This window comes from Pristis pectinata, chromosome 4 (assembly GCF_009764475.1).
Source record: "Pristis pectinata isolate sPriPec2 chromosome 4, sPriPec2.1.pri, whole genome shotgun sequence".
Taxonomy (NCBI): domain Eukaryota; kingdom Metazoa; phylum Chordata; class Chondrichthyes; order Rhinopristiformes; family Pristidae; genus Pristis; species Pristis pectinata.
Window position 1 is genome coordinate 87,160,729 of NC_067408.1, and position 18,397 is coordinate 87,179,125.

Here is an 18,397-nt window from a genome sequence, read left to right on the forward strand (position 1 = left end):
AAATGAATTAAGGTCCTAATATCAATTGCCATTTTCAGAAGAGCATTCCATGTTTTTTCCTCCTTTTAGAATGTAGACATATCCTTAATTTAACCACTGAAAAACTTGGCTCTTTTGTTTTAGACCAAGTCCTCTGGTTCTAGCCCCAATCAACAATACTAGTTTCTATCTCCCTTATCCATTCCACTGACTATGCAGAAAACGTTGATCAAAAATCATTGCTTAACCTTGCAGATTCCAGAAAATACACCCTTGTAATTTTGTCACCTTGTAACTTAACCTTTGTAGATTTACCAGAATGAAATCTGGACACCAGTCTGTTCACTCCAAGACCAACATATGTTGTGTCCTGGACTGCTCATAGTTCTCAAAGTGTGGCCTAACCAGAGATTTATATAGCTGCAGGATAACTTTTATCCCCTTATAGTCCAATCCCTAAATACAAAGGTCAGTGTTGCTCAGCCTTTCTTTTGTTATTTTCTGTACCTCTCCATGATATTTCAATAATGATATATTTAGGCCCTTTAAGTTTCTTTGGATTTGCATAGTTTCTAGCTTTTCATAACTTACAAAGTACTGCTATCTCTTTTTAGGTCTAAAGTGAATGTCCTTGCATTTGCCTACATTGTATTTCATTTGCCAGAGTTTTGTCCATTCACTTCACAACTACTATCTGTAATGGCAGGGATTATTTTAGGCCTAGTTCACTGATCAGACTTGTCCCTCGTAGTCCACACATCTACAATTTTTCTAGATGTGAAGAGCTGAACAAGCCTGAGCCTTCATGCTTGACAGGTGTCCAGCAAGGCAGAGAAAAATGGTGTAGAAAAGTAGGAACATCTTGCTACATCTGTACAGCACTTTGGTGAGACCACGCCTGGTGTACTGTTTACAGTTTTGGCCTCTAAACTGCCTCGAGTGTAACTATACCCTTCCTGAAATAAGGAGAAGTTTCACAGGGTTGATGCCTGGGATGAAGGGGTTGACATGAAGATATGCTGAGCAGATTGGGCCTGTGTTTATTGGTGTTTGAAAGGATTACAGATGCTCTTATTGAAATGCACAAGGTTTTAAGGGAGCTGAACAGAGTAGATGCTGAAAGGATGTTTCTCCTCTGCGGGTAAGGGGGGAGGGAACTATAATGAGAAGGCAACTAGAATGAGGAGCACAGTTTCAGAATAAGGGGTCATTTATTTAAATTGGAGGTATGGAGGAATTTCTTCTCTGTGAATTGTGAACCTTGAATACTTGCTATGCTAGTGAGCAGTGGAGGCAGTCACTGTATATATTTACCAGCACAGGCAGATATTTGGTGTAAAGGAGAGTGGAGAGTTGTGGGAACAGTTAGGAGGATTGAGCTTAGACCAAGAACAGATTGGCCCTAATCTTCTGGGATCGGAGCTGGGTGGAGAGGGATATGGTCTACACCTCCTTTTTTCATATGTTCTTGTAAATAAAGAACTAGAAAATGGAGATGCAGATGCTGTAATCTGAAGCAAAATCTGAATCGGAATGAGTCCTGGTTCAGAGTCTCAACACAAATCCTTAACACATCCCTTTTGCCTCTACAGATGCTGTTTGATCTACTGAGTTCTTCAAGCAGTTTAAGTTTTGCTCAAGAACTAGAATATCTCTTATTTTAAAAGTTGAAGAGAGGAGTAAAGTTAATCCAGGTTCCCCAGATGTCTATCTAGTAATTGTTGCTGTAATATTTTCTGTTGCAGATATTGATTGAGAAACAGGAATGACTCAAAATGTCCTTGTTTCAATAGAGCAATGTGGAGAAAACTGCAGCTTGCTCTCGAAGCAGGAAATGGTAAGACAACTCGTGCTGTTGTCTCATTTCCCCGAAGCATTGATTAGTGTAGCAGTATCAGAGGACTGGACAGGGATTTTTTTTCCTACTTAGTTAAAGTGACGATGGGTTGGGGAAGGAAGAATTTAGTTTCTAAATAGGCATTAAGATTTTTGTACAACCTTTCCTAATCTTTCTGGGTTTTCAGGGGCTAACAGCATCCAAATTGCAGGAGTTTCTGAGGATGCATCTTCTGTTTAACTGCCAAACCAAAAAGAGAAAGACGCACTAAGGTGACAGATTTACAAAGCCTTTGAAATGACAGTTTTGGCCCTTTGAAGCGGGTGGGGGCTTAATGAGATATAATTGCATTGTTTGATTGAGAAGGACTGGATAGGTGCTTTTTTAGCCTATGATTTCAATCTATCCAGAAATATGGTGGTTGTATTGAGTTGAACTAAATTGGTATAGGGGCTCACCATTATTACGAATGACTTGACATTAAGCAAATTCCCCTGTACATTGCTGAAGCATTTTTCAAGCTAGTAATAATAGTAATAAAATGTTTTATGGTATTCATTAATGACTGGATATAGTATCCAGTTAGCAGAATCCAGTTAACTTGGGGGAGTTTAAACTAGAATTGTTGGGGGGTGGGATCCGAACTGGAGAGACTGGGGAAGAGGTCTTTGGCTCTCAAATAGAGAAAGCTAGTAGTAGGTACGAGAGGGAGGATAGACAGGTGATAGAGAAGGGACGTGCTCAGACCGGCTTGAGATGTGTCTATTTTAATGCAAGGAGTATTGTGAACAAAGTGGATGAGCTTAGAGCTTGGATAAATACTTGGAGCTACGATGTGGTGGCCATTACAGAGACTTGGATGGCTCAGGGACTGGAATGGTTACTTCAAGTGCCAGGTTTTAGATGTTTCACAAAGGACAGGGAGGGAGGCAAAAGAGGTGGGGGAGTGGCACTGTTGATCAGAGATAGTGTCGCGGCTGCAGAAAAGGTGGACATCATGGAGGGACTGTCTACGGAGTCTCTGTGGGTGGAGGGTAGGAACAGGAAGGGGTCAATAACTTTACTGGGTGTGCTTTATAGGCCACCCAATAGTAACAGGGATATCTAGGAGCAGATAAGTAGCAGATCCTAGAAAGGTATGATAATAACAGAGTTGTTGTGATGGGAGATTTTAATTTCCCAAACATCGATTGGCACCTCCATACAGTGAGGGGTTTAAATGGGGTGGAGTTTGTTAAATGTGTTCAGGAAGGATTCTTGACACAATATGTAGATAAGCCTACAAGAGGAGAGGCTGTGCTTGATTTGGTATTGGGAAATGAACCTGGTCAGGTGTCAGATCCCTCAGTGGGAGAGCATTTTGGAGATAGTGATCATAATTCTATCTCCTTTACAATAGCATTGGAGAGAGATAGGAACAGACACTAGAAAGGCGTTTAGTTGGAGTAAAGGGAATTATGAGGCTCTCAGGCAGGAAATTGGAAGCTTAAATTGGGAACAAATGTTCTCAGGGAAAAGTACAGAAGAAATGTGGCAAATATTCAGGGGATATTTGTGTGGAGTTCTGCATAGACATGTTCCAATGAGATGGGAGTCATGAGAGGATACAGGAACCATGGTGTACAAAGGCTATAATAAATTTAGTCAAAAGGAAAAGAAAAGCTTACAAAAGATACAGAGAGCTAGGTAATGTTAGAGATCTGGAAGAGTATAAGACTAACAGGAAGGAGCTTAAGAAGGAAATTAGGAGAACCAGAAGGGGACATGAGAAGGCCTTGGTGGTCAGGATTAAGGAAAACCCCAAGACATTCTACAAGTACGTGAAGAGCAAGAGGATAAGATGTGAAAGAATAGGGCCTATCAAGTGCAGCAGTGGGAAAGTGTGTATGGATCTGGAAGAAATAGTGGAGGTACTTAATGAATACTTTACATCAGTATTCACTATGGAAAAAGATCTGGGGGATTATAGTGAGGACTTGCAGCAGGCTGAAAAGCTTGAACATGTAGATATTAGAAAAGAGGAGGTGCTGAAACTTTTGAAAAGCATCAAGTTGGATAAGTCGCCGGGACCAGATGAGATGTACTGCTGTGGGAGGCGAGGGAGGAGATTGCGGAGCCTCTGACGATGATCTTTGCATCATCGATGAAGACGGGAGAGGTTCCAGAAGATTGGAGGGTTGCGGATGTTGTTCCCTTATTCAAAAAAGGGAGTAGAAATAGCCCAGGAAATTATAGACCTGTGAGTCTTACCTCAGTGGTTGGTAAGCTGATGGAGAAGATCCTGAGAGGCAGGATTTATGAACATTTGGAGAGGTATAATATGATTAGGAATAGTCAGCATGGCTTTGTCAAGGGCAGGTCCTGCCTTACGAGCCTGATTGAATTTTTTGAGGATGTGACTAAACACATCGATGAAGGGAGAGCAGGAGATGTAGTGTATATGGATTTCAGCAAGGCGTTTGATAAGGTACCCCATGCAAGGCTTATTGAGAAAGTAAGGAGGCAAGGGATCCAAGGGGACATTGCAATGTGGATCCAGAACTGGCTGGCCCACAGAAGGCAAAGAGTGGTTGTTGAAGGGTCGTATTCTTCATGGAGGTCGGTGACCAGTGGTGTACCTCAGGGATCTGTTCTGGGACCCTTACTCTTTGTGATTTTTATAAACAACCTGGATGAGGAAGTAGAGGGGTGGGTTAGTAAGTTTGCAGATGACACAAAGGTTGGATGTGTTGTGGATATTATAGAGGGCTGTCAGAGTTTACAGCGGGACATAGATAGGATGCAGAGTTGAGCTGAGAAGTGGCAGATGCAGTTCAACCCAGATAAGTGTGAAGTGGTTCATTTTGGTAGGTCAAATATGATGGCAGAGTACAGTATTAATGGTAGGACTCTTGGCAGTGTGGAGGATCAGAGGGATCTTGGGGTCCATAGGACGCTCAAAGCAGCTGCACAGGTTGACTCTGTGATTAAGAAGGCATATGGTGTATTGTCCTTTATCAATCGAGGAATTGAATTTAGGAGCCGAGAGGTATTGTTGCACCTATATAGGTCCCTGGTCAGACCCCACTTGGAGTACTGTGCTCAGTTCTGGTCACCACACTACAGGATGGATGTGGAAGCCATAGAAAGGGTGCAGAGGAGATTTACAAGGATGCTGCCTGGAATGTGGAGCATGCCTTATGAAAGCAGGTTGAGGCAACTCGGCCTTTGCTCCTTGGAGCGACGGAGGATGAGGGGGGACCTGATAGAGGTATATAAGATGATGAGAGGTATTGATCGGGTAGATAGTCAGAGGCTTTTCCCCAGGGCTGAAATGGTGGCCACAAGAGGACATAGGTTTAAGGTGCTGGGGAGTAGGTATAGAGGAGATGTCAGGGGTAAGTTTTTTACTCAGAGTGGTGAGTGAGTGGAATGGGCTGCCGGCAACGGTGGTGGAAGCAGATGCGATGGGGTCTTTTAAGAGACTTCTGGATAGGTACATGGAGCTGAGAAAAATAGAGGGCTATGGGTAAGCCTAGTAATTTCTAAGGTAGGGACATGTTCGGCACAGCTTTGTGGGCCAAAGGGCCCGAATTGTGCTGTAGGTTTTCTATGTTTCTATATGTTCCAATACAGGCCGTCCCCGGGTAATGAACGGGTTCCATTTTTATACAAGTCCATATGTCGATTTTATCCATAAGTCAGAAAACTACAAAAATCACCCGATATGCAACCATACCTCCACAATATTGTAATGAATGGCATTACAAGCACATAAGACTGATAAGAAAAAACAATTCCTTAAAGTGGAGAGAGAGAGGAAACTAGTTCTGCCATTTGTAGGAATGAATGTATGTAAATATGCATGTAGGACTTCTGAACTTAACATTATGGGAGCTCGTTCGTATGCAAGGGTGTCCATAAGTCAGGTGTTCTTAACCTGAGGACGGCTTGTAATTTAATTCTGGGTAGTGTTAGGGTGATTATTGAATGTGTTACGGACTCAGTGAAAGTCCCTTTAAGATAGAGAGTGTGTGTGTATGTGTGTGTGGGGTGTGCTTACGTCAATAGAAGATAAAGGACGTAATGACGTTGTTGAAGAAGTTAGAAGGAGAGAGAGAGAGGAGAGAGAGAGAGAGAGAAGGGAGAGAGACACCAGCCTGCTAGTGTTCTCTATCGATGGATGAGAAACAATAACTGTGTTTGCCACTGAAATCCATGTATGGAAGTTGGAAGTAATCCGGTGGAGTTCACTTTGTTGCTGACCTGTAGAAGGAAACAGGTATTTGTGTGTGTGGACGACCACGATTCGGATGCTTTTCGGGGTGAGGAAGTCACTACCGAGTAAACACTTAAGTGTCATTTGGGTTCCATCGTGGAACATTTGGATTTCGTATTTACTCTCTCTATGTGTCTCTACGTCTACGTCTTATCTTCAGACAACGGTGGTTGTTGAAGAAGCCCTTGCTCATGTTTCACCTTATGGCTTGCAGAACTGAACTTTAAGAACCATTCCGGAACTGGGAGTTTTGGACTTTGTCACACACACACACGAAGAGTTTAGTTTTGGGGTTAACGTTCAAGGTTTAACATTTTTGAATTCTAACATACTAACATTTTTACTTTTATTTTACGTATTATCATAAGTAGTGATTAATAAAATAGTTTTTAACACTGAATCATGCTCAGTGTGGTTCTTTTGTTGCTGGTTCGTGACAAATGAAATGAAAGAATTATAGCAAGTGTATGTATAGCGATACAATATGAGCTACTGTAGAAAATGGACACTTCTGACTTACAGAGAAATCACCTTGCGAACAGATTCCAGGAACAGAACCCTGACATAACCCGGGGACTGCCTGTACTCAATAAATTGATCTTTTTTTCTGTATGGCCACCTGAACTATCAAAAAGCTGCAGTATTTGGGGGATTTAAAGAATAGCTTTACATTTAAAAGTTCAATTTTACTGTATTAATATTTCCATTTACGTTCGTATTGAAGGTAAATGGAAATATTAATTCAGTGAAACTGAAGATTACCATTCATCCTAAATTTTATTTTAACCACAGCCACCTTTTATGCATTTTCTTTACATTCACTAATTTTAAACCTTACAACATGAACTGTTAAGAATTACAAGGCAAATCCTTGATGCACTGTGTACTCACTTTGTTGCAATTACCATAATCAGTTGAAGTTGTTAGGGGATTTTAGTAATGGTAAGTTAGTCATTGATTAATATGGTCAATAGTAAATTGATCAATGGAGGTCAAAAAAAAAGTGCTGGAAAGTTAATTTAAACAGAAATCACTAGAGTCAGGCAATGGCCATGAAAAGCAAGGTAGGGTCTGTAACGTGTCAGGTCATTGACCTTTCATAAGTAACTATGATCCTTTATCTTTATTGCAGTGATGAGCGCTTAGTGCTCAGTGTTCAATGGTGCTTTAAACAGTTAATTAATCATTTGTCAAATGTACAGTTCAAATTGTTAGTGTGCTTATTCTTTTGTTCCATTCATCATTGGCCCAGAACCAGCATTCTGAGTGGAATTAAATTCTGCAGGCATTTTATCAATCCATGGGAAAAAAAAGTGGTAACATTTTGAACAGTTTGTTAGGAAGGAAGGATTAAGCAGCTGGCTGATTAGTTGCTTTTTGCTCAGCCGATTGAGGTGCCTTTGAGCAGCACTGCTTATTTGTTGATTGGTGCAGCCTCACAAGCATGTAACTAATTTGTGCAATTGATGAACATTTTCAGATTAGTAATACAGGCAACCCTGACATTATAGCCATTCAGGTTACAGAAATTTGCCCTTTCGGGATTCACAAATCACTACCCAAAATTCAGAGAGAGGCAATAGAATTCGCTCTTATGCATTTTATATGGAGAAAAAAGTAAATAAATACACAATGCAAAAAAAACAGCAATTTTTATCTTTTTTTTCCAACTTGCATTTTTTTGACACATGCACATATAATGTAGCGTTATTTTTAGCACTGTAGGTACATTTTGCTGTAGAGCGGTTTTTTTAAAGCATTTTCTGTAATTTATACAGTATAAGCAAAGTCTGAATGACAGCTGAAATGTTGCTGTGGTCCTGGATATTGAAAGGTCATGGTAAATGATAAATTGATTCTCATAGAGTCCATTTGCGGTGGAAAAATGAACACAGTTGCCAAAGGCCGGCCAAGTCCACATGTCGAGGAAAGGACTTCCTGACGTGATATCCAGACAATAAGACACAAACAATATAACCCATAATAAAGGAATTTATTGAGGAAGTGGGCCATTTAGGTACAGAAAGATAGATAGGTGGGAATGAAAAACAGGCTGGATTCCAATCAAGGATAATAGATATAATCAGGGAATAAGTTTCAGGCTAGAATTTAATCGGGGAGTTGTGGAGGGTGAAGAGAGGGATAGAGATTGGGAGGATTGATATAAAATTTATCAGATAGTTGGGAATGAGCTATTATTTACCATCCAAATGTCTGAAACAGGGCCAGCATGTTTAAGTGTAAGTTGTAAAGCTAAATAACCACTGTGTTGTATCATTAAACTATCTTACCTATATTTAATTAGTTTTTAAAAGTTTATGTCTCCATTCTAACTGAAGACCAGAAGATGATAAGCATTTGCAGTCGTTTGTCTCTCCAAAAGCAGCTGCTGGCCATTTAAGATATTACCTTGTCAGTTTTCAAAGCAAATCTCTTAAGTGGCACCCTCCCCCCCCCCACCGCTGTGAACCAGCAGCTGTGATATTCATCATTATGTTGAGAGAAAAACACTCTGTAGGAATGCAACTTCACTTATAACATGGGATTCAATGGGAAATAGAGTTTTGCATTATGAAAAATCATGATGGTTTTATAGGAACACAACCCCTCCTTAATGTGGAGATTGCCTGTATTGAATACAGTGTCCATTTGATCTCTAAAAAGCAGGACTCCACCATAGGGTGCAGAAAGGATTTACAAAAATGGTACTTTGTTAATATGGAGAGACGAGAGATCAGGGATTGCTGTCTATGGAGTGGAGCGGTTATGATGAATTTTAAAAGTGCTAAAAATTCTGAAGAATTTTGATTCATTAAGGGCAAACTGTTTACTTTGGCAGGAGGCATGGTAATCAAAAAGCATGTTTTATAACCTGGAATCCTCTGTGTTAAAAGCAGATTCAATATGATTAACAGATGTTAATAGGATATATAACTGGAAATGAAAAAAATTGCAGGTATTGGGGCAAAAGCAAGAGAATGCAGTTAATTGGATTGTTCTTTCAAAGAACTAGTTTAGGTACAATGATCTGAATCGTATGTGGTATGGTACGATGACCATTGATTAATTTATTTGAAGAAAGTAATTAGGTGATACCAGTCTTCTAATCAGAGCACTATTCAAAAGTACAAGATGAGGTTATGTGTAATTTTAGTGCATTGGGAGTTACGAGCATTATGACTTCATAAAATGGAAATGGGAAGAAAAATGTATATTTTCTAAAAGCATCAATAATTGTAAGTAATATATGATAATATATTCAGTCTGTATGTTGCAATATGTTTAGAAATATTATTGTCTCAATAAAGCTCGTTTATTAATTAACTTTATCGATGTTATGTTAATATTAAAACCTTTTTGAAGAATTTCCTTGAAATATTGTCCTTGGCCAAATTAATGGCCAAATCTGGACAGTAATGACACCTACATTAGACTTTAGTTTATTGACTACAGCTCTGCCTTCAATACAATGATCCCAAGCAAGCTTGTCACCAAACTCCGAGACCTAGGACTCAACACCTCCCTCTGTAACTGGATCCTTGACTTTCTAACAAACAGACCGCAATCAGTGAGGATAGGCAGCAATACCTCCGGCATGATTATTCTCAACACTGGTGCCCCACAAGGCTGCGTCCTCAGCCCTCTACTCTACTCCCTATACACTCATGACTGTGTGACCAGATTCTGCTCTAACTCCATCTACAAGTTTGCAGATGATACCACCATAGCAGGCTGGATCTCAAACAGCAATGAGTCAGAGTACTGGAAGGAGATAGCTTAGTGGAATGTTGTCATGACAACAACCTTTCCCTCAATGTCAACAAAACAAAAGAGCTGGTCACTGACTTCAGGAAAGGGGGTGGTGTACATGCACCTGTCTACATCAACAGTGCTGAGGTTGAGAGGGTTGAGAGCTTCAAGTTCCTAGGAGTGAACATCACCAACAGCTGTCCTGGTCAAATCACGTAGATGCCACGGCCAAGAAAGCTCACCAGCGCCTCTACTTCCTCAGGAGGCTAAAGAAATTTGGTTTGTCCCCTTTGACTCTCACCAACTTTTACCGATGCACCATAGAAAGCATCCGATCTGGATGTATAATGGCTTGGTACAGCAACTGCTCTGCCCAGGACTGCAAGAAACTGCAGAGAGTTGTGGACACAGCCCAGCGCATCACGGACACCTGCGTCCTCTCCTTGGACTCTGTCTTTACCTCTCGTTGTCTTGGCGAAGCAGCCAGCATAATCAAAGACCCCACCCACCCAGGCCATTCTCTCTTCTCTCCCCTTCCATCGGGTAGAAGATACAAGAGCCTGAGGGCACATACCACCAGACTTAAGGACAGCTTCTACCCCACTGTGATAAGACTATTGAACAGTTCCCTTATACAATGAGATGGACTGTGACTTCACGATCTACCTTGTTGTGACCTTACACCTTATTGCATTGCACTTTCTCTGTAGCTGTGACACTTTACTCTGTACTGTTATTGTTTTACCTGTACTACATCAATGCACTCTGTACTAACTCAATGTAACTGCACTGTGTAATGAATTGACCTGTACGATCGGTATGCAAGACAAGTTTTTCACTGTACCTTGGTACAGGTGACAATAATAAATCAATACCAATACTTACTATTGTCAGTTTTGCTGGAAGTCTGGAACATTTCAGAACCAAATTATAATAGTCAATTCTGCTTTGGTTTTATAAAGTCACAGAAACAGGCCTTTCAGCCCAATGAGTCTGTGCTGACCATCAAGCACTCATATACACTAATCCTACACTAATTTCAGTTTATTCTCCCTACATTCCCATCAACTTTTCCCTGGATTCTATCACTCACCAACACTTAAGGGATAATCTACAGTGGTCAATTAAACCACCAGCGCATCTTTGGGATGCAAAGGGAAACTACTTTGTCAAAGAGAAAGTGTGTAAACTCCTCACAAATAGCACAGGATTGAACCTGGGTTGATGGAGCTGTGAGGCATCAGCTCCACTCGCTGTGCCATTGTGCCACCCATTGTATTAAGACAAATATTTGGTAACGGATGCAAAATTGGTTGGCAGTTGCCTGTATAAAAATTCAGTAAAGTGCAAGGGTTATCCATCTCAGAAACACTTCCCAACAGATAGAATACCTGGTGGAATGCCCCAAGAAACAATCCTTGGCCCTTTATTATCCATATTAATGATTTGGAGGAAGGGGAAGATTATAAGGTATTCAAGTTTGCTGATGACACAAAAGTAGGTGGGAGGGCATGTTGTGATGAGGACATTTGGGCTCTACAACAAGGTACAGATAAGTTGAATGAGTGGGTGAAAATTTGGCAAATAGAGTTTAGTGTAGAAAAATGTGAGGTCATGCACTTAAGTAGGAGGCATCAAAAGGCAGAATATTATCTAAAAAGAGAGAAACTGCAAAAGAGTAGAATACTGAGAGATGTTTGTGTTCTTGAGCATGAAATACAAATGGTCAGCATGGAGGTGCATCTGGGTAATTAAAAAGTAAATGTCATAATTGGCCTTAATTACCAGAGACTTGGGGTTAAAAAAAATAGGGAAGTATTGGTACAATTGTACATAGTGTTGACGAGACTACACCTGGAACACAATGCGCAGTTTTGGTTCCCTTATTTAATAATGGATATACTATAATTGGAGGCAGCCCAGAAGAGGTTCAGTAGACTAATACCCAGAATGAGAGGTTGGCCTTCATGAACAGCTAAAAATGCTGGACCTGTTTTCATTAGAGTTTTGAACAATGAGGGGTTATCGTACTGAAACACATAAGATCCTAAATGGATATGACAAGATAAATATTGAGATGTTTCCACCGACAAGAGAGTCTCAAAGGAAGGACATTGTTTCAAGATTTGGGGTAGTTCATTTAAAATGAAGGTACACAGGAATTTCTCTTTCAGAGGGCGGTGAACCTCTGGAATTCTCTACCCTGAGGGTTGTGGAGACTAGCTCACTCGAGGTATTTCAAAGAGAGGTAGATACATTTTTGAAAGTTAGGGGAATTGAGCGTATGTGGATCCATCACAGTGTTGGCTAATGGTAATTGTGCATTCAATGAAATTGGCTAACAATGTTGCATACTTGATGTTAACTTAAATAAATATTTAATTTAGAACCATAGATCAATACAGCACAATACAGGCCCTTCGGCCCACCATGTTGTGCCGACCTTTAAACCACAGCTAAGACGATCTAACCCCTTCCTCCCACATATCCCCCTATTTTAAATTCCTCAAAATTTATAAATCTATAAAATCTATAAATTAGAAAAATAAATAGCGCAAAAAAGGAATAAAGATGTTGTGTTCACAGGATGGGAAAGAGAGAGGCCATGGGTGGGGAGGTGGGGGTTACAGAGGTGATCTGGGGATACTCCCAATCTGTGATTCTCCCTTCCAGAGTAAACCAATTTCAATATTTAACAGGACTAGCGCGGCTCCGTCAAACCTGTCGGGACATTAAGTTATAAATCTGCCACTCTTTTTTGTAATCTCTTTTCCCCTCTCCCCCACCCCCATCAACCTGTCTGTTAACTCTTGTTAAATCTGAAGAGGCGCGGAAGAGAAATAAAGAACCGCAGATGCTGCAATCCAGATGATAAAACCTTTACCTCTGTTCTCAACAAAAATTTTAAGTTCTCAAATTAAGAATGAACTGAGAAAGCAGCCGAAGGATTTTTACTGCTCATCTATTTTTCAGAAGAAATTTGTTCAGGGAGTAATAAATCCTTGGAAGTGATTGCAAAGCAGTAATCCAATCATAGACACTTAGATGATAAGAGAACACAGTGTGAGTAGTTGTAGTTTATAATTATTATCTAAAGTCTGCATTAGATTACTGTATTGAAACATTCCAGTGTTTCTTTGGCAATGGTTTGTTAATTTCATGACACCTTGTGCCTGATTTTCATAGATTTTCATAGTTTATATCAGATGGTATGGAGAGCATCTACATGCAACTTGGAATTTGAAGCTGTATTTCATGACTTAGCTTAGTCGAGCAAGGTGGACAAGAGGACACTATAGTTACCATCATTTGGGCTTTCATTTTGTGCAGCATGGGGAGGCAGACTTTTTCAGCTGCAGCTGCTGCTGCAGGTATAACGGTCTGTGATTAGTTATGACAGAGCAGGGTACCCTACTTTGAGTCAATAGAAGTCTTACTTCAGCAAGTGAAGCATAGAAGGAGATTTCTGTCACCACCATATTTCAGCAAGTATAATATAAAGCTTTCCTAATGTAAGTTTTCATCTTTTTCCCAATAGAAAATGATCCTGAGCCTGACTTTGGCTGCATTATTTGACAGTATTGCCTATCTAATGGTAAGTGGATAATAACTTTAATGGACCATACCTGAATTATAGATTTTTTCCAACCTTAAACCTTCAGAACTTACTGTACTATGGTTCAGTTTATAATTTATTCTAATACTTTATGTTATACAGAAATTTATAACAATTTCTATTTCACTTGCACATTTTACAAAAAAAAGAAAATATCTGACACTGTGCCTTCTGTTAGATTAAAGTAAGCAGGTATTATGTAATAGATGCAAGCTACATGCTATGTTTTAGGTTAATGGTACTAGAAAGATTTTTTTAAATATATTCTTAAATGTATTTGTGCTATTACTTGCATTTGCCTTTTCGAAATGCTATATCTTTATGTAAGCTCTACAAGATGGAATTAAAATTGATGTTTGATGGTGGGCACAGACATGATGGGCTGAAGGGCCTGTTTCCATTCTGTATCTCTTTGTGACTCTACAACTGCAAGTTATATAGCAAATTAACCCCAAATATGTGTATTTTTTAAATATATAATTTTATTATTTACCAAAATGTTAAAGAAAAATGCCACATTATGCCAATATAGTACTACAAAATTTTGAAGGTTTTAGAATATTTGAGTAGTTTCTTATTTCTATTAATTTAATTGATTTTTTAACCAAAGTAAAAGTAAATGTATTCTCCTTAGACAGCCCCACGTGATTGAGGATAACTTGTTAATCTACTCCAGTTCTTTGGGTGATGAGGTGACCAATGTAGGACATACAGACTGGCACAAGAGAGGCATGAATTGCTTGATGGGGTGGGTGGATAGGTAGATAGTTTGTGAGGTGGTGTGTTCCTTCCGCCATTGACCAGATGGGCTTCTGTGTGGTGCTCATGAATGGACTCAAGATTAATGCCTTTCTGCAGCTCCTCCTCCATGTTGAGAATGTCATGGGTCATGGATTACCATAAGTGTAGGGATATTACAGTTTTTCAGGGAGGCTTTGAAAGTAATATTGAAGGCATCCTCCTTCCATGTGGAAATATCTTGCCATGATGTACGTGCGATGCAATATGTATATTTCTCCATATAAAATAATCTGCATGCTTTGGAAATTGATTTGGTTTCTGTTTAACTATATGAACCTCTGACTTAAAAACAGAAAATGCTTGAAACACTGTGCAGGCCAGGCAGCATCTATAGAAAGAGACACAGTTAACATTTCAGGTTGAAGATCCTTCATGAGAACTGAGAAAAGGAGAAAGCAAGTTGGTTTTAAGTTACAGAGAGCATGGGGGAGGGATGGATAGGACAAAAGGCATGGTTACCAGGCGGATAAGTTGTAAATGAGATCATCTGGTTGATGGGGGAAGTTAGGTGGAGAGGGAGAAAACCTAGTCAAAGGAACATAAAAGCTATTGAATGAGAGCAGTTAGTGAGTAGAAAAACAAAGGAATACAAAAGTTGCGAAGTGCAGCACTGTAAGACATACTCGGCGGGTCAGACCGTGTTGATGGAGAAATCAAGCCAATACCACAGTGGACTGAAAAACATGATGATGCTGGAGGAACTCAGCAGGCCAAGCAGCATCCGTGGAGAAAAGCAGGCAGTCAATGTTTCAGGTCAGGACCCTTCAAGGGTTTTTTTTGAAGGTGGTGGAAATGTGAAGGATGATGTATTGAACGTGAAGACAGGTGGGGTGAAAGGTGTGGACTGTGGAACTCTCTCCTTCAAGGGTCCTGACTCAAAACATTGACTGCCTGCTTTTCTCCATGGATGCTGCCTGGCCTGCTGAGTTCCCCCAGCATCATCGTGTTTTTCATCTAGATTCCAGCATCTGCAGTCCTTTGTTTCTCTAGTATTACCACAGTGGACTAGCCAGTTCTGATAGAGACCAGAAAAGTGAGTTACCTGAAGTTATAGAATTCAGTATTGGGTTGGGAAGACTGCAATATGCCCAGATGGAAGATGGGCTGCTGTTCCTCAAGCTTTCCTTAGGCCTCGTTGAAATAGGACAGGAGGGCACAGACAGGCAGGATACAGTGGGAGCTGGGATGGAAACTTGCAGACACATGGATGCTTAATGTTGCTCCTGCAAACTGGACACTTAGTTTCCTCTTTTTTTTATTGCCCTATTTATTTATTTTTGTAATTTATAGATTTTTATGTCTTTGCACTGTACTGCTACCCCAAAACAACAAATTTCATGTCATATGTCAGTAATAATAAATCTGATACTGATTCTGAGGTGTTCTGCAAAGTGTTCACCAAATTTGCATTTGATTTCTCCAGTGTAGAGGAGACCACATTGTGTGTAACAAATGCAATACACTAGATTGGAAGAAGTGACAATGAACCTCTGTTACACCTGGAAGGACTTATCAGAAGTTTTAGAATTCATTGTTGAGTCCAGATGGCTGCAATATGCCAATGTGGAAGATGAGGTGTTGTCCCTCAAGCTTGTGTTGGACCTCATAGTAACAGGCAGATTAGAGTGAGAATGTTGTGGGGAACTAAAGCTCAGGCTCATTCCTGCAGACCAAATGTGGTGTTTTGCAATGCGATTACCCGATCTACATTTGACTTCTCTAATATAGACGAGACCACATTATGAAAATGGAATGCGGAGCAGTAGATTGGAAGAAGTGCAAGTAAATCACTGCTTCACCTGGAAAGATTGATCAAGTCCCTGGATGATGGGAAAGGAAGAGGTGTCACATTTCTTGTAGTTGCATGTTGCAAGTAGAGGAGTGGTTGGTGAAGATGGAAAAGCATAGTAGGAATTGTGAAAGGAATTTTCCTTTTGAAATACTGCAGTGGGAAGGGAAGATGTGTTTGGTGGTGGAATTTTTTTGAAGGTGGTGGAAATGTGAAGGATGATGTATTGAATGTGAAGACAGGTGGGGTGAAAGGTGTGGACCGTGGAACTCGCTCCTTGCTCTGTCCAGGAGGAGAAGAACTGAGAGCAGTGGTGTGGGAAATAGATGAGATGTGGCCAAGGGCTCTATCAATATCTACTACAACCAATATCTGTAGTTTTTTACTGTATGAAACTTTGCCTTTGATACAGGGAGAAGTTATCCCGGATGGTGCCCTGTGCAACTTCCAAGCCTGGTGGCTTACATACTTTGGTGAGTAGTGTGCTTCTTTTTGTGTACAGAAACCCTAAACTTGTCATACTGATTTCTAATATTATTTACACATAACAAACAAATCTTTGTGTATCTTCTTCTCTTTCTGATGTATATATTTGAAAACATCTTCTGTTCATCTCAATATGCTGGAATTGCAATCTGCTAGAAATTGAGTTTAATGAAATGTCTTCTTAGTCTTTTCATTTGTTACAGTGAGGTATGCAAGTATCTTTTGTAGCAGATTGTGTGGCTTTATTGCTTCTGTAATTCATTAACATTTCTGCATCACCATAAGCTTTTTGTGCCTAAAGGCACTCTTGGCAATTCTTAATCTTTATTACTACATTTGGCAGGTAATATGGAAAATTTTTATGAGCTTTATGATATGTTTTTGTAATACTTGGTTAAATGTTACATAGTGGGCTACATTCCAACAGAGACCATTTTTCGAGGAATGAAAGGGTACATCTGGAGAAATGCATTGTCACTTTCGCAATCCTGGAAGGATATGATAACAGTAGGAATGAATACTGCTTATAATAAATAGATATTTTATGATGTATAGATATTTCAACCAAACACTGTGAAAAAAGTGTAAGGGATTCCAGGAGAGAGTGGCCAAGGGACTTGAACAGTACAGCACAGGAACAGGCCCTTTGGCCCGCAATGTCGCAACATAACATGCTGACGAACTAATTTTCTTCTGCCACAGGAATGTAAAAGGAACACAGCAGAGAGAGATACAGGGAGCTTAAAAGGAATGTGGTAAACAGAACCCCTGAGCCTCAGGTCATTATTTCTTCTAGATGAAGATGGTGACCAAGAGATTTGCCCTCTCTCCTGTAGGATGAATCCGCTCCCATCCACAGGAAAATGGCATGCTGGGACCCTGTAGGAAACCATAGTTTGCCTACATTGAGGAGATGAATACTCTCTTGGACTTTTTGAGAGAGGTCGGGTTGTTGTGGGTTAGGCTGTGGGTTTTGGGTGGGGTGACTGCTGGGCAGGACAATTGGAAAAGTGGGAAGCTTCATTCTTTAGAGAGACAGAGCTATCAGCAGCTGGAAATTGGGCAGCAGTAAGGGTGGAGTGCAACTGTGGGATTCAAGAGAGAAAGGTAGGGGTAATAAGCTAAGCAGGATGGAAATCAGCAGAGAGGGTGTGAGCGGAGAGGGACTGGAACCAAGGGAGTGGGGAGGTTGAGGAAGACAGTTAGGAGTAAAGGGTCAGAGATAGGGAGACTGAGGGAGAAGTACTGAGAAAGAGCTGGTAAGATTATCTGTGTCTGTGATGAGTGGGAGATCAAACTACTTTTGTGTACTTTGTGTATATTGTGCATGCATGCGTGTCTGTGTGCACGTGCTTAGTCTGTGTAGCAGAGCCTGGTCTCCAATTATCTTGGACCTCCTTACCATAGGACCTTGCTTTGTCAGGATCTTGGAGATGCAGGTGTGCAATCCCACGTTTTAAAAAAAATCAAACACTGGTACTTCCACTCCTCATTGGAAGCAAGTTATCCTCAATACTGAGGGTCTGCCTAAGTAGAAGATATACAGCTATTAACTTACATGATATTCACATGTTGTAAATCCTCTGCATTCTGCTTCCATGCATTGTAGATATCTGCAGGTTTCAGTTGTAGCTATTTATCTATAATTTAGTGCAAACATTTTGAAACATAAACAATTTTTAAAAATATGTAATTAATACTTGAATGTTATATTTGGAAAATTGTACAATGGCACAGACGATTGATGAGTTTAATGAAATGCCTTATTATCCTTTTCATTCTTAGAATCATAGAGTCAAACAGCACAGAAGCAAGGCCATTTGGCCCACTGAGTCTTTGCTGACTATAAAGCATCAATTTACACTAATCCCATCTTCTCCC

General features: G+C 40.2%; 1 protein-coding gene across 5 annotated transcripts in view; it reads left to right on the top strand.

The window, feature by feature from the left end:
* si:dkey-100n23.5 (cyclic AMP receptor-like protein A) overlaps window positions 1–18,397 on the top strand; it is a 162,568-nt gene that overhangs the window by 28,039 nt on the left and 116,132 nt on the right. For all 5 annotated transcript variants that reach the window (XR_007956251.1, XM_052014813.1, XM_052014814.1 and 2 more), the window contains 2 exons: window positions 13,363–13,419; window positions 16,443–16,503. Coding sequence is in view for 4 of the 5 variants with exons in the window: in XM_052014813.1 (XP_051870773.1) it covers window positions 13,363–13,419; window positions 16,443–16,503 (118 nt within the window). In the remaining variant the exon portion in view is untranslated. The remainder of the gene's footprint in view (window positions 1–13,362; window positions 13,420–16,442; window positions 16,504–18,397) is intronic.